Raw genomic sequence first — 19,712 nt, forward strand, 5'->3', positions numbered from 1 at the left:
GAACATGATTGAATATTTGAATGGAATTGGGAGACATTTATTTTTGATAATTTTGACCGCCCACCTTTTAATTTGCAGAAAGTGGGGGGGGGGGGCTTTTCTTGGCTGCATTTCTTTATACAATACTCATCACATTCACATCAGACTAAATATAATAAGAAGGGACCATTCATATGCAGTGAGCCAGCGACAGCTTTTTAATCTTCCTCTTGATTTCTTTTTTTTTTATAATGCCATTGGTCGTATCGTATGAACCGTGAAGTTTCCAGGCAAGAAATCCCACGTCCCACCACGAGGTCTTTTATTAATTATTACGCTATCTACTTCTTCTTCTTCTTCTTCTTCTTCTTCTTCTTCTTACCTCAGCAATACGACATGCCTTACGTATATATAGAAGATTCAATTGAAAATATTTAAATGTCATATCTGTAAAATCCAAATTTTCATTCGTTTTTTGACCTTTTATGTCGCAATGATTCATGAGTTACAAATACTTCATAGAACTGCTAAACCAGCAGCTAAGCCGGCAAGTAATTTTTTAAACCCCAGCGCAGCCAATAATTGCATTCATGATTGGCGAAAGTGGGCAATATCGTCAAAAGGAAACTTGTAATCTGCGAAAAGCAAAAGCTCAAGAGTTTCAGAAATTAAAATTTATTTAGACTATCAACTGTTATATAAATTTTTCAACTCAAGATTTTAAAGTGTGAAAAAATTTTAAATTTTTATTTTTATAATATTTTAAAATTCATACGGTTTTAAAATTTTTTTAAACTTTCCAGCACTTTAATATACCGAATAAAAAAAAAACTACCATGAACTGTTACAGTGTATTATATGTATAATATCTAAATTTAGTTCTAACATGAGAGAAAGAGAGAGTAAGGAGAAATCAGTAATTTTGTAATATTATCAACTTGTAACCGTTTAGAAAAGAATTTAAATAAATAAATAAATAAATAAATAGTGACGTTAAATATATATAAAAGAAAAAGAAAAAGAAATTGCATGTGACCAGCAACACCAGCACAAACAATAAACGTAAATGTACAATTTCCGTCCCTTACGCCGGCTCCTATTTGTCTTCTACGTACTCACACCTCTTAGTCTCTGTTTGCCGGATCTTTCATTTTCTTGTGACTCACTCACACTTCTTATTTTCATTTTCATTTTCATTTTCCTTTTCGTTCCTTATTTTCATTCTGATTCTATTCACTTGTTTCATTTAAACCAATTATCAATTCAAACAAGTACTTTAGAAAAAGGAAATGTTGAACGTTACGTGTCTGTTTTCGGTTTCTCGGCGGAAGCTCTACTTCGCCGCGAAAATGAAGAATCTCGTTTGTCTTCTCGTGGTTTGTTCGACATTCATGTTGTCTGGTGGAGCTAACGCTGAAAGTGTTCCCACTACTGACTCCGCGTCTCTTCTCAGCTTCAAGGCCTCAATTTCTCGCGATCCCTCCAATCTTCTCGCCACCTGGAACTCAAGCACCGACCATTGCACGTGGCACGGCGTGACCTGTGATCACTTCACCGGCAGAGTAACGGCTCTGAGAATCACCGGAAAAGCGACGCCGTGGCCGTCGAAGTCCTCTGTCATTTCCGGAACTCTCTCCGCTTCTATAGCCAAACTGACGGAACTCCGAACGTTGTCCGTTCCTCACAACTCGTTCTCAGGCGAGATTCCGGCGGGTGTTGGAGAGCTTCGGCTCTTGGAAGTATTGGAACTGCAAGGGAATAACTTCTCCGGCAAGATTCCGTACCAAATGAGCAACCTTGAGCGGCTCCGAGTGCTTAACTTGTCGTTTAATTCATTTTCCGGCGAAGTGCCGAGAGGACTGATCGGAAATGGAGAGTTAAGTGTGATTGATATGTCGAGTAATCGGCTCTCGGGTGGACTTGCGATTGATTCTTCAAGTGAATGTGAGTTTTTAACTTACTTGAAGCTCTCTGACAACTTCTTAACTGAAAGCATCCCGAAGGAAATTGGAAAATGCCGGAATTTAAAGAATCTGTTACTTGACGGAAACATTCTGGAAGGTTCGATCCCGAAGGAGATAGGAACGATTTCGGAGCTGAAAGTTCTAGATGTTTCTAGAAACAGCCTCACTGATAGGATACCGGTAGAGTTAGCCGACTGCAGTAAATTGTCAGTTCTGGTGTTAACAAATATAGATGCTAGTTTGGATTTGGATAATTCTCGAGGAGAATTTAGTGCCTTTGATGGCGGCGTGCCTTACGAGTTGCTGTTGAGTAGGAGCTTAGAGGTTTTGTGGGCGCCAAGGGCGAATCTTGGAGGCAGATTGCCTGATAACTGGAGTGAATCTTGCTCGCTGAAAGTACTGAATCTCGGGCAGAATAGTTTAAAGGGTGTCGTGCCCAAGAGTCTGGGGATGTGCAGGAATTTGACTTACTTGGATTTGAGTTTGAATAATTTGGAGGGGTATTTGCCAATGCAGCTGCCAGTTCCGTGTATGGTGTATTTTAATGTTAGTCAGAATAACATTACTGGTGTTCTTCCGAGGTTTGAGAATGTTAGTTGTGATAATCATTTTGGTTTTCAAGATTTGCAATATGCTAATGTTCCTGTTATGGGTTCGATTTCAGATGAGAATTTTGTGATTATTCATGATTTTAGTGGTAATAAGTTTCTTGGTTCTTTACCTTTGTTCGCTATAGGAGATGGATTCTTGGCAGCTAAGTATAAGCCCCATTACAGATTGTTACTGAACAATAATATGTTTAATGGTTCAGTTCCTGGGGAGAGAATTTCAAAATGTAATGATTTGCAATCATTTTCAGTGAACTTGAGTGCAAACCTGTTATCGGGTATGAGTTATGAGGCATTTCTTCTTGATTGCGTACAACTTGTGGAGTTTGAAGCAGCGAATAATCAGATTAGTGGGTCAATTGCTGCTGGCGTTGGTAAGTTGATGAAGCTACAGCGACTTGACTTGAGAGGAAATAGAGTGTCCGGTTCTCTGCCTGATGAGTTGGGGAAGTTGAAATTTTTGAAATGGATCTTGCTTGGAGGAAACAATTTAACGGGAGAAATTCCATCCCAATTTGGTCATTTGATTTCTCTTGTGGTTTTAGATCTTTCTCACAATGCTCTCACAGGATCTATCCCTGCAAGTTTAACAAAAGCTACAAAGCTTGAAAGTTTGTTTCTTGCCCACAATAGGCTTTCTGGAGAAATACCTGTGTCTTTCTCGACCCTTGTCAATCTTTCTGCACTGGATCTTTCTTTTAATAACCTTTCAGGCCATATTCCTCATCTACAGCACCTTGATTGCATTGCATTCAAAGGAAATAAGTATCTGGCTTCATGCCCGGATACAAATGCTACTGCCCCAGAAAAACCTCCAGTCCAACTTGATGAAAAGTTGCAGAATGGGAAGAGATCGAAAGTGTTCATCATTGCAGTGGTAACTTCTGCTTCTGCTGTTCTTTTAATATTCCTTGTGATAATTTTTGTTATTTTAAGGAGAAAGTTTGGAAGAATTGCTAGCCTGAGGGGAAAAGTGATGGTGACCTTTGCAGATACTCCAGCTGAACTGACCTATGACAATGTTGTTAGAGCTACTGGAAATTTCAGTATTCGGAATCTAATAGGGACAGGTGGTTTTGGGTCAACTTACAAAGCCGAATTAGTCCCAGGTTACCTAGTGGCTGTAAAGAAGCTCTCCATTGGAAGATTTCAAGGAATCCAACAATTTGATGCTGAGATAGGAACTCTAGGACGTATTCGACATAAGAATCTTGTAACTCTTATTGGATATTATGTCGGAGAAGCTGAGATGTTCTTAGTTTACAACTTTCTTTCTGGTGGAAACCTTGAGACTTTTATTCACAAGAAGTCGGGAAAAAAAATTCAGTGGTCAGTGATTCACAAGATAGCCATCGACATAGCACAGGCACTGGCTTACCTCCACTACTCTTGCGTACCCCGGATAGTTCACCGGGATATCAAGCCCAGTAACATCCTTCTTGATGAAGAGCTTAATGCTTATCTATCAGACTTTGGGTTGGCTAGGCTTTTAGAAGTTTCTGAGACTCATGCCACAACAGATGTTGCAGGCACTTTTGGGTATGTGGCACCAGAATATGCTACAACATGCAGGGTATCAGACAAAGCAGATGTGTATAGCTTTGGTGTGGTGCTGTTAGAATTGATATCAGGGAAAAGGTCTCTTGATCCATCATTTTCCGAGTATGGCAATGGGTTCAATATTGTCTCATGGGCCAAGTTGCTGATCAAGGAGGGGCGTTCTTCTGAGCTTTTCTTGCCAGAATTATGGGAGGCAGGGCCTCAAGAAAATTTATTGGGAATGATGAGGCTTGCATCAACCTGCACAGTGGAGACACTTTCCACACGTCCATCAGTTAAACAAGTTCTTATAAAATTGAAGCAGTTGAAATGATGAAAGCATCTCGATTCCTGGCAACGGACATGATGGAAGCTGTGAAGATGCTCATGTCAGCTGGACAGTCTGTATTCTTCGTGGTAAGGCCATCCTATGATAAAAAAAAAAAAAATTCTTTCTGATTATTGTGTGTACACTGCAATTTCATATATATTTCCAGCCGTGCTCAAATACTAACTTCTATCAAATTCACTTTCAGAAAAAAAAGGTTTGCCGTATTCCTTGGATTTAATTAGCTCTGCTTTTTTGCTCACACTTTTTCTTAGTCCTAATTCTTGAAAGATTTTGAAAGAAATCTAGGTGTAATAGTTTTGAAAAGAAGATTAAGACATAAGCTGCAACTTTTTGACTGAATTATAGAATGCATGATGTGATCGTGCATGTAAACACCTTTTTATAGAATGCAAGATGTGTTAGTGCATGAAATCACTTTCTGAAACAAATTTATTGACTAATGACATCGAATACCTTTGAAGATTCTGCGTTACTTTCTCTCTGTGCCAAACAAATGCCTAAAACTTCAGAATTGAATGTTCAAAATTTATTTGTGTTGTTCTCATGCTATAAAGGAGGGTGGCAGTAGTAGATATACAACAAAGCAACGTGATCTCATCTTCTCGTTTCGGCTGCTTACAGACGCTTTCCAATGAGACTATTTGTGTCTGGGCATTACCCTTCAGTCATCATTGCCGGCGCACAAGGTCCGTTATGCTGTCAATTCTCTCAGCACTTTTTCTGTGACTGCATTAGAAAAATCTTCTTACGGCTTTGATGCATTGTCATGTTAGCAATCAACTAAACCAGTGACCTCTCTTTCACAGGCTAATTCAAGGGCTGTTGAGAGGGCAAAGCTTATGCAATTTTAAACAGCAATCTGTGATCTGTCAGCATGGCATGTTGTCTAGATAATGCCCAAGTGTCTGCAGCTATCTCTTTACCAACCGTTTTGTAAATAGAAACCAGAAATTCATTTATTCCATTTCAAATTCTAGATTGTAATAACTTTCTCAAACAATATTTGTACTAAGATTCTATATTCCTATCTAAGACAGCTTAACATGCTATGTCTTGTTGCCGACTGAGCATGTAGATGTTTGACTAGATACACGGAAGCATCTGTAGATACACAGTAAACAGCAGTTGCTTTTTTCACTTGGCCTGCCTAGTTTTTTCTCTATATCTGGAATGACCCGATGACCCCTAAAAGCAAAGATTCAGGAATTTCATTTCTGCTAATTCACGCACAACCAATCGGGCCACAAAATTATCATCTACATGAAACAACAATGAGTAAAATAGGCTGGAAATGAAGCCACTAAGGTTCTTGAGTGCCACAGTTAGGCTTTTCAACGATTACAATGTAGACAAAATCACATCTTGACTAAATTTGAACTACAATTTATGTCTTGACAGCGCAATCAACAATCAGTTGTCGATTGCCATCCATTTCGCATCTGCCCCGACCTCAATTCCGACTGCCTGAGACTGCATGGATGGCCACTCATGCCTTTCAAGTGGGTTCCCAATCATTATGCCATTCACATTGGCCATTGCATTCCTTAATTGTAGTAAGCTCAGCCATCGTGTTCTCCCTAGTAAAGGTCATCAGGGCCCTCATTTTTTCCGTCCTTGATGCGCATTGTAACTACACCAACATATAATTTATCCGCAAATTGACAAATGATGCTTGAATCAGGTGTCACTTTACATACTCGTTAAGAGGCTTGTAGCTTCACAGTAAACGGCTAGCTCCATAAACCTATAACCTCTTAGCCTGAATAAACGTTATAATTATCTTTTGACACTCTTCGTTTGCTACTTCAGGAGCATATAAATAGTCAAGCCATCATATATTAATTTTGTAACATATACACTTCATGATTTTCATGCCTTGTATACGTGGTTTAATACAAAAAAAATCATATAGACTTTCAAACTATTAACCATTAACCTTTTCGAAGTTATTATTTTTTTTTAAATTGCCGCAAAGGAATAAATTGATCGTTTATCATAAAATATTTAATTCTAACTCCTTAAAGGAGATGATAATAAAGAAAAAATCACGATATTTTAATTTGTAAAATTCTTTAGGAATGATAAAGGAATTATAATTTATTAATTTTGTAGTCCTTCTAAATCACGATGGTGAATAAAATAACAACATTTATCGTCTATCAAGGACATATTTGAGCCGTAGCAATTTTCTTATGATTTCTTTTTCATTTAATTAGTATAAGAAAACCATATGTATGATCTTCCAAAATATTTCTTCAATGTTGATGATAATATTTTTCCTTCATATTTATAATCTTTCCTCCTATGTGCAAATGATAAATGATGGAGGGAAACCACCCGTTTTGAAATTCTGTTGTCCTTCAAGGACAAGATAATGAACAATATCATTAATTTTAATATAGTTCTTCAGGAAAATATAGTTACAGAAATTCTCATCATAGTGCGATCCTTTGAGATGCATTCTAATTTTTTTTTTTCATTATATATTACAATATTCACACTTCAAGGTGAAATTTTAACACCAAAAATACAAAACCTTGTAATTCTTGTCCAACATAAAGAAAAATAGCATCAAGACAAAATCATTGTTGATGGATGGCTAATTGCATCAAGAAAATAAGTAAAAAATGAATAAAGATACAATTTTCAAATGTCCATAATATAAATTATTCGAAATATAAACTACCAAATGATTATGAAGTTAGATAAATTAAGATATTAGAAATATCGAATGTCAATAAACTTTCACACCTTTGTCCAGAGATACCGTTACAGAGCAGACGAGAGAGAGAAGAAATTAAAACCCCAGTCATAGGGTAAGCTTACGATACATTTTATGTAAGAAACATAACTGATATGACTATTTAATTGATGTAAGTGCAACACGTGTTAATTTGGGAGGAGTAATAAAAACTTGTTGAAACCGGATGGAAACCGGTTGCAAAATGGGTCAACGGTAAAGTCAATCCCATGCGTTTATCATTACAGCCGGTTGAAGGTAAGGTGGTAATCACTGAAAATTTTGAAAAGAAAGGAAAAATTGGAAAGAGAAAAAAATTTACGCGACTTTTGAAAGAGGATTATTGAAGAAGCAACAGCTCGCTGCTGCAACTAAATATGCGAAAATTTCATATAGCTTTATATTTGATTGTATTGAACAAAGGCTGAAAATCGAGGGGGAAAAAATGGTTTCAGAGTTCTGTCCGTTACTAGTACATGGAGAAATGACGGGGAGCTGCAGTTTCACAGGTTAGAGAGTGTTTGAAAAATTTATAATATATTTCGTTATTTTTTTCCGTTGGAATAATGAACTTGTAATATCAGCGATTAATTTATCCTGCTTGAAAGTCTTAAATGGACCATATTCATCAAGTGTTCGATGAAATGTCTGAATAGCGTTAGCCCGGAAATATTTGGCTAAAATTGATGAATATATTTGGTTAATATGATGAATATATGTGAGGTTTGTATGCTGGTGATTGATTCTTCTGCTGCTGTTGGATTCTTCTGCTGAGTATTTGTAGTTTGGTTTATTTATTAATACAAATGAGGGTTGTATGCCGCTGCTAGCTTCTGCTGCTGTGCATCTGTACTTTGGTTTGTTTAGTATCTCTGTTTTGAGTTGTTATTCAGAGCCACCATGAATCATGTTACGTTGTAGTTCCCTGAGAATGAAGGAAAGAAGCTAAATTACCTTCTTAATTTCATTTTTCCATAACAATATTTTCTCTTCTTTTGGGTTCTGTAGAATTAATAATTTTCTCCTTTCCTTTTATCCTGGTCTCTCTGTTTTGGCAGAGTATGATGAATATATAGGAGTTATATAGAATATATTCTATTCTGTACAATATTTTCCTTTTATTCGCGGTGCCATTCTTTGTAATTGTATTTGTGCAGTTCGTACAATTCAATGCAATGCCTGCAATATCTGTAATTCAAAACTAGAATATATTAATCAGTTAACAAATTGAAACCTTGATGTCCTTGCTAAATTAAGGGAAAAAGTTTAAATTTTGACTTTGTTATTAGCATTTACAGAAATGGAGCTTCAGAATATTTTGTTTATTTAGATTAGGGATGCAATAAGAAGCAAGAGTGGGTGCGGTGCTGACAGAGCGCCAATAATCTTTCGATACTTTAGTTAGTTTTGCTCTGAAGTTACATGATCCATCACCATTTATGACACCTAAGAATGAAAGAAGAGGTGCATCTTGGAACAAATGCAGAATTGGAGAAGGTGAGAAAAAAACTCCAACAATGACGTTGGCCATTGCATATTTCGTGAAATTTTTTTGTTATTATCTTGGTTGATATGTAATTTGACGGAACTTTTGGTTAATGTCAAATGTAGATGTGTCAGTGCAACAATTAGGAAGTTTGTGGGTTGCGTCCCAGCCCCAGGAGGCAAAGTTGGCAACTATTTATTCAAAGAGAAAAAAAATTGCAGAACTGGATGCACAGAATGAAAGAAGGCAGCATGGGAAATGATGTTTTTACGTTTATGTGTGTATATTGTAGAACTTGTATATGTATATAAAGCTTTGTTATGTTTTACCCGATATGTAAATAAAACATAGAGCTTCTTATGTTATGTCTGTTAATTTAAGCAATTTTTTTGGTCAATTAGAAGTGTTATAAAACTATAAATGTATGTGTTAGTGTAACTTGAAATTTATCAACAAAATATATATATATATTGTAATAGTTTTTAGGTGCGATTAGATTGAATTAGGGAGTAGATGCTTTAATAATTATTTCAAATGTTATATAAGTATGAAATGCGAAAATAAGACTTAAAAATATTATACTTCCTTTAATATCTTCTTGGACTACACTGTGTAATTCGTAATTTCTGCCACATTCCAGCGCCTGTAGCTTCGATTTTATGGGGCTGCAATTTTTTTGGTTTCCCTAATTTTTGATATGAAAAAATGAAATAGGAATTTGGTTATCTCATTTGCTGCTTCTGTTGCTTTCCACTTTCAAAACCTAATTACTATACTTTCTGTCTTCAATTTTCTGGATTTTCCAGCGACCACTCATCACTTATCATTTCCATCTAAAATTGTCTTTTCCGACTAATCCCTTAGCTTGCTTTTTTCGACAACCGTTTTAGCAAGTAGCCATTCTTTTGTTTTTAAAAATGAATTTCCAACCACTACCTGAACCTAATTTTACGTTATGTTTCACCACACCCGTTGGATCTGCAAATTGAAGAATCCAACGATTCATGTTCTCGGAATGTTACTTACATCAAATGTAAGTTAAGCGTTGCCCCAGTCATAAGCTTCTCTATGTCTTTCGCAAATGAATGTCATCTTACAGCTTTAGAGACCGTACGGCTTTAGCATGGGAAATTCAAAAGAGGGCAAGTAAGGAAGGAAATTTGGGGAATAAGATTATGATAAATTTGGAGACATGTCTGCAATATCACTGGCTGTGGCAATTAAGTACTTTTTTTTGGGGGGGGGGGGGGGGGGAATAAAAGACACTTGTCAATTGACAAAGGTTACTAATGTAACAAAGGCATCTAATATAATTTATCTCTGCCCAAATGAATTTAGATTTGTCTCGAAATTCTAATTTCAGTGATCAGTTGGATAAAATTATTTGAATGAAAATCACTCCACTGTATCTTTTGGGGAAAAAATTTATTAATCTATTTATCACCATCAATGTGTTGACAAGACATTGGAATATTTTAAAAATGTTTCACAAATATTGACATGGTTAAGCATTTTATCATTTGCTGTTTCAAAACAGTCTAGGTACGAAGGAAAAGCCAAAAAAAAGAAGAAAAAAAATGATGAGAATCATAAGATTTAATGCAGAATCCGTTGTAAATGAGAGTTTCATCTTTAGAACTTACAACTGTCAGGCATGTCCTCGGTTTCTTAGTTGAAAGGACAGTTGAAGAAATTATCCTATCAAAGACAAAGGTTAGCTCTTTGGATTGTGATCTTGCTGGGAAAAATCCAGTAACACTGGGGATGTCGCTGATTGCCTACAATCATCAGCAGATCAGCGCAGGGCAGGCCAACACCGTGAAACGAGTAGGTACACTTTCCCCTTTTCTCCATGAAAAAGAAATCAGCTTTGTCTCAAGAAAAACGAGTAGGTACACTATCAAGGATATCACCTTTTACATTCGCTTTCTACGAGAGCAGTAATGTTATAAACACAAAGTAGGAGTACAAAAACAATGCTATAAAGTTTGAATGAATACAGCACCGATCCTAAGCGTGTAATTTAACTACAAAGCACCAAATGAGGGCGATAGTATGTACCACGTCATATGAATGCAAGATATAATCCGCGATTTCTAATTTCTTTGTTTATAAACACACAGTCCTCCGCAGAGAAAAACCAAGAATTACATTATGCACAAAAGCTACATGCAAAGAATGGAAAGTAAACAAGAATTGAGAATCACATTATATGAACGATCAAAGTAAAAAATAACTGCAACATATGTTGTTGAGTGGAATCTACCATCCCAGAGATCTGTCAAAAAGTGCAACAAGAAAATTATCACCTGCGGTTCATTCAAAAGCATCGGTACATCGAAGTTGCTTTGCTACAAATAGCTGACAAACAGAAGCTCACCTTCTCAAAGCAGGCATCAAGTTGTACTGATACCCTGTTGTGCCTTGAGGACCATCTCCTCAGTGGTGGTCCCGATGATCTCGTTAGCACGTTTCAGCCCGACGCAGTAATACCGGCCGATAGTATCCTATATTTGAAGATTGTTCTATAGTTAGAAGAAATGCCAAATGAATGAACTTACTTGACCTTAATGTAAAATGTTATCACATGATGTAATCAACTTCTGTTATCCACCACTACATGCACCACAAGCCTTCTGGAATATGCAAAGACAAAAAGACGGGATGCTATCCATGATGAGTAATATGAGGAACTCCGGTGAGTCTCACCCGAGCAACAATGCCCAACTTCTCTAACTTATGAACAGCATCATCCACATCAAAGTTACAGCTCTCACCAAACTCTTCTTTAATTAGCTCCTCACACCGCAGATCCAGATCCTATTTCACATTATCACAAAGTCAAACATCAGAAATGATACAAGTGGTGTACAGTAAACAACAAATACCCAGCAATGACTAATTGTTTTGCATACCTGTCTTGTTGCCTTGCCCTGTTCCATCAATATAAAGAATGAAATGATCACCTCTTTGACCTGCGCAATTACAACTTATGGTAAGCAGTTGATGAGATGTAAGTAGATACAATGTGTCCCCAAATTAAACCAATCTTTTAAAATATACCAAAATAAATTAATTACTGCTTAAACACTTAACAATGTCAAAATTGAAAACATTACATCAAAGTTAAAATATTATCATGTCAGATCTCTAACAAAGATTTGGATGGCTTGTCAAACAGTCAAAGATTTCGAACTACTATTGACAAAGAGGTCAAACTGCATAAAGCCAATGAATGAATAAAGAACTTTTGTGTACAGATATTCATCTATAAAACAATTCCATCAATAAAAACAATTAATGATCACCAAGGAAATATGAACTAGGACATATTTGATAGTTCTAAAGATTTCATCAAGCTCAATACTTACTTCTTGTTGAATCACATCATCGCACAAGTGAAGAAGGGTACCCTTTCCACTATCTAGCTGTTTGTCATACATGGACTGTGTGATCATATTCTGATATGCAGCCATGTTTTGCTGAAACCTGCAGCCAGTAGAAGAAACAATCAAACAATTGCCAAATTAGCAGATGACTCAAGTCAAGAAATAACTACTGGACGAACTGAGTCGCCTGATTATCCACACATACAGCCAGTCAATGCCCAGGAGAGAAATGAGAATAGTCAACTTCAATGATCAGTTTGTGGCCAAATTTTCCATTACCTTATGATATTCACATTATAGATAATACATTAACGGACAGAATATGAATTCTTTCTTTCCCATTCCCAATTTTTACTATAATGGACACGTTCACATGTATCAATAAGCCGCAAAATATAAAGAGAAGAAAGAGAGCTCCAAAGTTTGATATTTTCTTTCTCTTTTCTTCTAGGGGATCGTTGTAGGAACTCACGTGAAGTATGTCTTAGCACAGTAACCAATCACCGTGGAAAGGATTGCCATGCCAACCCAAAGATCAATTTCATGCAGTTGGGCAGAAGTAATCACGGCAACCTGTCGGTAAGATACATAAATTATTTGAATAAGATGGAGGATAGACAAAAGATAAAACAATCACCAAAGAACTAATTGCTAAACTGACCAGTCCAACCACAGCGGAGACAAGGAACTTGACCCAATCTAATGGTGTTAATCCTGGATTTTTCTTTTCAGGCTGTTAAAGGCATAGAGAAAAGAGTCCTCATATGAGATCGTAGCTTTTGCAGGCTTGTTGATAAAAGAAGAGACTACACAAGATTAATAAACAAGACAGAGAGAGAGAGAGAAAGAGGCAGCTAAAACAACTTACAAGAACTATTTCCATATCAGCCATTGGAATATTTCTAAAATGTTTGAGATATACTCCCCGTTCTGCTTTGGATTTGGTACTTGCTTGCCTTTACAATGACCATTATTGTTAGATGTCGCTAATCATCTTTCATAATGGTTTCAGAACAGTCATCAGAGGCATCAATTTAAAAAAACATTCAAGGTACTCTTTCAGAAAAAGAAAGAACAAGTAAATGTGCATTCAATGGGCCATTAGAGTAGCAACCATAAACTCTCTATGCATCTTGTCTCAATGTACTCTCAATTTTTTTTGCTAAAAGGATTTCATCCCGCATCAAGAAACAAATTGATCACAAGAACCTTATTTGTTCAACAGTCACCATCAAAATGTTCAACTTTGCAATAACACTCACCACCAATAGGTTGCATGTCAATAGAACAATATTCTGAAAGTTAATAGCGAAAAATAAAATTAAACAAGATAGAAGAAATGAAAGGACCTGTAAAGAACAATTATCCTGTCAAAGGTGGGCTCTTGGATTGTGACCTTGCCCAGCAAATTGCGAAAACTGGGAGAGCAGAATAACAATGTCAATGACCAGTGATACTTAACCAGAAACTTTTTGTTACAATAGAAACATCCAATCAACTAACTCATAAAAACAAATTCAGAGTATTCAAGACAAAATTAGACAATTTCTAAGTTAGCAGGATAAATTCAGATACAAATAACTGAAATTTTAGAATTCAAACAATAAGTCTATCTGAAGTTTGTTCTACGAACCTCCTGAAATGGCATGCAACATAACCAAGATAAGCGCACAGAACTATGTAGCAGAAAAAATACAATCCTATAGTAACAACACTACCATGCTGTAATTTACAACCTTAGTTCCATATTTTCAAGTCGATGTCGTTCAACGGATAGATCATTCTGCTCTGTTTCAGAGTTAATTTCATCATCCTTCTTTGGGTCTGGTTTATGTCGTCTTTTAGATCTTCTGGACAAAAGTTTTTCTAGCCTGCAAGCACCATAACCTTAGAAAAGATTAGAGAGGAAAAGCATAAAGCAGGTCAAACTTATAAGTACGGGAATAAGAAAAACGCTTTTGAGCCATTCCAATGCTAAACTATCTTTTTAACCTAGAAGTTCAGAGTTTAGAAACCATAAAAATTAACCAACTGCCATTTGGCCAGGATTTGCTCAAGCCAGCTGATTATATCAATTTCGAAGAAAAAAAAAAGAAAAAGCTAAATCCGATATTTCAATTTTATTGAACAATATGCAGCAAAAAAGGTTAGAATGACAAAAAATGCTTTCAATTGCACAAATTGACTTGTGTGTAGTCAAATATTGTATATTCAGCAAAATCCACCAATGAGACAATTTCAGTCCAGAAATATACTAACCCTGTTCGTCTCATGAGAAATGACCAAAACTGACCAATAAGCATGTCCACTTTCTCCATGAAAAAGTAATCAGTTGTCTGATCAACTCCAATACCGCGCCGAAAGATCACATACTACAGATAAAACCACAGTACAATTCAGCTTTCTTCAAGTCTATCGTTTAGACCAAAGTTCAGAACCAAGTTATTAATTGTCACATTAATTTTCAACGTCGATGCTTGTTCAATTTTTGAAGAAATGAAGGAACTGAATATAAAGAAATCCCTAAAATACAGGATCTCCCAACTGTTGAACTTCTTTGATGTTGACAAGTGGGCTGTGATATCTTGTCAAAGAAAACATCAAATTTATCCCTACTTTAAATCTTCATGCTTAATCCAATGAAGCATACATTCTAAGCATAATCAGACAGCGAGGTTGAGAACAAAAGTATATTTAAGAAATTTAAATAATGCAGACAACACTACTTTAACATATTATGCATGCGTGGGGAACACATTTTAAGGACATATGCAAAATAAACCTAGTATAAACATTTTACGGACATGTAAAATTAACCTAGTATAGCCAATTTAAAATCTTTAAGGAAGCAACTCCAAACTCAAAAGTATCATACAAATTTAGGCTCCATTGGGTTTTGTGGTGTTGTGGCTTTAAACCACAGTTGCTACAAATAAAAGCTATAGCCATGAAATAAAAGTTGATAGTATTTGGAAAATACGACTTATAAATCATAATTTTGACGAAATTACTAAAGGAAAAATAGATTTTTCACCAAAAAACTGTGGGGTAAAATTACTTAACTTCCAAACTACAATTGCATATGTTTACCAAACACCTTAGAGCTGGGGTCTTCCCTCAATCAACAGTATATTCCCAAGCAGACAACCACATCACAAAAGGAATTTCATACAACTCAAAACCTTCAGTGCTAAACTTAGCGGAATACCTTATCAGCAAAGTCTGGAAGATGGTCGTGGTGATGCTCTTCAAAATATCTCTTCAAAAGCTTCTTGTCAAGCTACATTCGCCAAAAAGGGCACATTGAGATCAGCTTAAAAGCTCAGGAAAGCACTTAAAGATGTGCACCTTGAGACTTAGAGCATGTTTATTTATGTGCATCACCATGAAATGGAACTTTTCCAACAAAATTGTGATTACAAACCTTAGATTCATTGACAGTGATTGGAAGATGTAAAAGATACTGCCCTGAAAGTGCAACATCAATTTCTTCATCGGTTGTTATTTTGAAGTTGCTCTTGTCCATTACCTGCATAAAAGGAAAGTATGAAAACATTACAAAATGGCTTATTGGTGATTTGAAAAGTTGCATGCATATCCTCATTATAGTTATTACTATTAGTTTCCTACAAGAAACAAGAAATTTTATTAGACCATACATTAGCAGTGTCAGGTTAGAGATCTCAATATTATTTTTTCAGAACTTCAATGTTACTTTGTCAAATTAAGTAAATACTATCAACATTTGCCAAAGGTATTAAGTTCACAAGTTTCAGCAACCAGCCAAATCCATAAAACAAATTTTAACCTAAGCTTGCCTCTTTTTACAACAAAAGATTACCGAATTATTCACCCAATACCTAACTTAAATTCTTATGTTACATATACTATCCTACAAATACAATTGCCATTCTCCTTCATTTCCATCTGTTTGCGCCCCTCATTTCCCAAAGGGTTGCACCTGGTCTCGCGCATCCTCATTCCCAGGATATAATGATTTATTCCAGAGGAGGAATATGCAGAACAAACCCTCAAGAATCCAACTAATTAATTCCGCAAAAAAGACAGCTGGAAACCAGAATGATAACAATAAAATCCAGAATTTTTACCTGGAATCACATCATGAGACCAAACCACGATGAAGCACAAAATGGGTATCATACCCAAAACAGTGTGCTAGCTTCATAAAGGCACAATGACATGTGTAGCTAGGCAGAAAGGGATGACAGAAGCCCTTGGAAATAGGAATCAGGACAAGCCCCAATTCCACATCACCAAAGAAATGCCTATAAATAAAGAACCACAACATTGCATAGGGGTCTTTTGCCAGATTTAGAAATTCACAAAGAAAGTCGAAACCCCTGTCTCTGTCCTTATTTCTTACTTCGATATCTTGCCTTTGAACAACCCACTGACTTGGGCGTCATAGTACTGGTCACAGGTACCCCACTCCTAGTCATCAATATACAGCTTGAAGAAAGTTATCCACAATCAACCCTCTCTCAGTAAGGTAAAAACTTAATCCCTCACCATCAAACTCCAATACCAAATAAAAAGGCATTTAACAATCAGAAAGCAACTAAATTTTCCTCACACTAAGCTAGCTACCTCCAAAGATTTAAGATATGGTCATTCTCTAGGTCAAGGGTTACTCCATGCACCTTTGCCTTGCCTCCTGCCCATTTGTTGTATGTTAAAAGGGGTTTGTCTTTCAAAAGGCTAAGCACATGATCCTATTTTTATTGTTAAAGACACAACCAATTAAGATTCATTGTGTGGCAAACTTTGTTTTCTTCTTTTTCATTTTTCGGGTTGAACCAGCATGTGACAAGGGATGGAGATTGGTAAGATTTTTAATTCAAAATTCTCTGATGGATGAGAAAAAATAATGAGAATGCAGCTATCTCAAGTCTCAACTTCACTAAATAGAAGAATTATGTTTCAGGACACTTGAGAGGCTCCATAAACTTCCATGCACCAAAGAATGGAATGCAAATTAAAATTATACTTTTGATCTACAAATTTGGCAGTAATATCTGCTATTCACCATCTTTTTTTTTTTTTTTTTTTTTGGGCAGTTGTTCTCTTCAGTTCTTTTTGACTTACAGATGCAATTTAAAAGATGATGAGTAAAAGAAAGTAGCCATAATACCTCAGTTGTTCTCTTCAGTTCTTTTTGACTTACAGATGCAATTTAAAAGGTGATGAGTAAAAGAACGAGGAAATTGCACGGGATATGACTCAATACTTGCTAAATGCCAAGACTATGACCCAATTATTTACATGCCAAGACTATGACCCAATAACAAGTGAAAGTACACAAATACCCTTATAAGTAACTAAGTTAAAAAAATAAAAGAAAACTTGAGTTAGGAAGTTTAGGAAGGCATTGAACTTGTATTCATTACTTTGATTAATTCATTTACCGTTATACAAGACAATAACACGTACCATATCCATTTACCTAAAAATTATGTGATGACAGAGTAAGAATATTAACAAAAATAAGCTGTTAAAAGTTCTTCTAGACTTTTGTGCTTCAGTTCTAAACTTCTAGATTTATAGACTTATCTACAGGTCCATAAGTCTATAAGTAAAGAAGTCGTGAAAACGATAACCATGATAAACAAACTCAATTCGGCAGCAAATTTGATGTGTAAAAATTGTGTTGAAGAATTTTTTGGAATCTGTTTGAATTTGTGAAGGGAAGGTGATGATTTTAGTAAGTGTTTGATAACAACTTAGAATGCTGGGCGCATTATAGTGCTGGGTGCATGCTTTTGTTGGAGATGATAAGGGCATTTTAGACTAGGGATCACCAAAATGTCATACAAATTTAATTGAGTAAAAGTTGTCATATTTATGTAAACCGTACATGATTTTGTCATATATAAATAAAAAACCCGAAAAGAACATAGCAAAAATACCTGAAACACATATGTAAGGAAATTCTGTTCAAGTACATCAATTTCCTCAGGAGATAAGTTCTGCTGCTCCAACTTCTGAGCCCCTGATACAGGATCAAAGAGAGAGTACAGTTGCTGCAAACATTGTAAATTTGTAGTTAAATTACGACAAAAAGGACAAAACACTGCCATAGCAAACTAAATAATAAACTGAATAAAACCGAGTTAAGAGGAAACAAGCTACCATCAAATCCTCAAACTGTAGCATATACCAAGCCCGAATAGTGTACTCAACTCTCTTGCAAAGCTTTAGAAACTCAGCCCGGTCAGAACTGTGTTCTGCAGAACATTAAAAAAAATTGCATCACCGTCAAGCAAACCAAAATGGAAAAGTAAGTAAATAAATATATCTAGTAACATAATAGAATTTTTTTTTAAAAAGAAATATATTGGTGTTTATTAATTCACATATAATAAGAAGGGGCAAAAAAAGGCAATGCTCATAATCCACATTTAACCCAAAAAAAATACCCATTAGCCAAATTACAATCTAAACCAAACCCTTCTTTCGTTTTCTTTCTAAATTTAATAACACCCCAGACATCCATTCTCATTTTTCTTGCTGGGGTATCACTAATTTCACACAAAATTGAACATAAATTAAATCCAAAGCAAGAAAAAAATCAAAGAAAGGAAAAAAAAAAGCGTTAATGAAGCCAAAAAAAAAAAGAAAAAAGAAAAGTAAATGCAAACATAAAAAAGTGAAATTGAAATACCAATGAGGTTGGCCAAAGTCATGATAAGCTTTGGTTTGAGAATGGGGATGACAGATTCCCGTTCCAATCGAATCACTTCTTTCTTCATGCTTTCGTTAGTTTCTGTCTCTCTGAGTCTCTGAATTCTCAAGGCGTTAAGAAGTTGTGATTTTCAAAGGCTTTTCAAGGGGTTATAAAAACTAAGAAGCAAAGATAAGAATATTGGAGAGATTAAAATTTAAATGAAGGGGCTTTGTATTTGGAATTTGATTATATGCTTTGCAAACAAGGCATCATCAGACTCGCATCACCGCGTTTGCCTTAAAACAAAACCAAAATAAATAAATAAATAAATAAAAGAGCCGTAACTGATAGCCAACTCACTCAGCAGAAGGCAACAAAACACAACACAACACAACAACCAGTTGCGTACTTGCGTTTGATGTTTAATTTCTGTCCTCAATGACTATATCTGTTAAGACCCTTCTAGTTGTTGCTGCAACCGGAGCGAAGATTTTCCTTCCCCTATTCAAAAAGATAAAACTACTGTTCGATCTCTTTTGTTAAATAATTTATTTTTATTTATTGTTTTTATGGGGTTCCATTTTTGGCAATTGAACTCGTTCGGTTACTTGCTTATTTATTATGTTCGTACGGTCATCCCAAACTTCAATTGCACTCCTTGTGAGTTAGAAGTAACTTTTTGTTTGTAGGGGGCTCCAATGAATAAATATGCTGTCACATGCTAAATCCAACTGCATTTTATTTTCTTTATTTAGTTCAGTACTTTCCATTCTTCTCATCTTCAATGATTATGGGCTTCAATGATGATAAGGCTAGTGGTAGTTTATGATATGATTTTAGAATATTTCAATACAAGTAGTTTCAAATTTTATAAAATGTTTAATGTGGATTGTGTAGAGGGATCTCTGGACCATAGCTTGAAAATTTACATTTAATAAAATAAGTACTTGAGCCCATTCTACGATAGGTT

At 35.7% G+C, this 19,712-nt stretch overlaps 2 protein-coding genes across 6 annotated transcripts; one reads left to right on the plus strand and one right to left on the minus strand.

Annotated features, from left to right (window-relative positions):
• Positions 1-1,020: 1,020 nt before the first annotated feature.
• LOC18051932 (LRR receptor-like serine/threonine-protein kinase RPK2) lies at positions 1,021-5,534 on the plus strand. 2 transcript variants are annotated; one of them, XM_006446850.2, is made up of 3 exons: positions 1,021-4,507; positions 4,997-5,128; positions 5,249-5,534. In XM_006446850.2, exon 1 carries the CDS (start codon positions 1,269-1,271, stop codon positions 4,422-4,424), a length of 3,156 nt encoding a protein of 1,051 aa, XP_006446913.1. In that variant the 5' UTR covers positions 1,021-1,268; the 3' UTR covers positions 4,425-4,507; positions 4,997-5,128; positions 5,249-5,534. The 2 variants fall into 2 exon arrangements, with proteins under 2 accessions (XP_006446913.1, XP_024047461.1); XM_024191693.1 differs by having other exon boundaries at positions 5,064-5,128.
• Positions 5,535-10,628: 5,094 nt separating this feature from the next.
• On the minus strand, positions 10,629-19,289 carry LOC18051933. 4 transcript variants are annotated; one of them, XM_024191054.1, is made up of 17 exons: positions 19,152-19,289; positions 18,740-18,857; positions 18,208-18,302; positions 17,985-18,098; positions 15,482-15,586; positions 15,266-15,337; positions 14,317-14,429; positions 13,794-13,928; positions 13,407-13,475; positions 12,926-13,013; positions 12,719-12,790; positions 12,530-12,630; positions 12,040-12,157; positions 11,584-11,643; positions 11,378-11,488; positions 11,049-11,175; positions 10,629-10,946 (listed from the first exon to the last, which is right to left on the minus strand). In XM_024191054.1, exons 2-16 carry the CDS (start codon positions 18,825-18,827, stop codon positions 11,065-11,067), a joined length of 1,452 nt encoding a protein of 483 aa, XP_024046822.1. In that variant the 5' UTR covers positions 18,828-18,857; positions 19,152-19,289; the 3' UTR covers positions 10,629-10,946; positions 11,049-11,064. The 4 variants fall into 4 exon arrangements, with proteins under 4 accessions (XP_024046822.1, XP_006446917.1, XP_024046821.1 ...); XM_006446854.2 differs by having other exon boundaries at positions 18,740-19,038; XM_024191053.1 differs by having other exon boundaries at positions 19,103-19,289.
• Between the last annotated feature and the right edge of the window lie 423 nt (positions 19,290-19,712).

This window comes from Citrus clementina, unplaced genomic scaffold (assembly GCF_000493195.1).
Source record: "Citrus clementina cultivar Clemenules unplaced genomic scaffold, Citrus_clementina_v1.0 scaffold_2, whole genome shotgun sequence".
In the NCBI taxonomy this organism is placed as follows: Eukaryota; Viridiplantae; Streptophyta; class Magnoliopsida; order Sapindales; family Rutaceae; genus Citrus; species Citrus x clementina.

Bases quoted from the DNA above. Each gene is read 5' to 3' on its own strand.
- LOC18051932 (XM_006446850.2), top strand. From the start codon at position 1,269: ATGTTGAACGTTACGTGTCTGTTTTCGGTTTCTCGGCGGAAGCTCTAC.
- LOC18051933 (XM_024191054.1), bottom strand. From the start codon at position 18,827: ATGAAGAAAGAAGTGATTCGATTGGAACGGGAATCTGTCATCCCCATT. The intron at 18,099-18,207 runs GTAGCTTGTTTC...CAATGTTTGCAG, and splicing joins TACAGTTTGAGGATTTGATG to CAACTGTACTCTCTCTTTGA. The intron at 12,791-12,925 runs GTAAGTTGTTTT...TGCCTTTAACAG, and splicing joins CTGATATGGAAATAGTTCTT to CCTGAAAAGAAAAATCCAGG.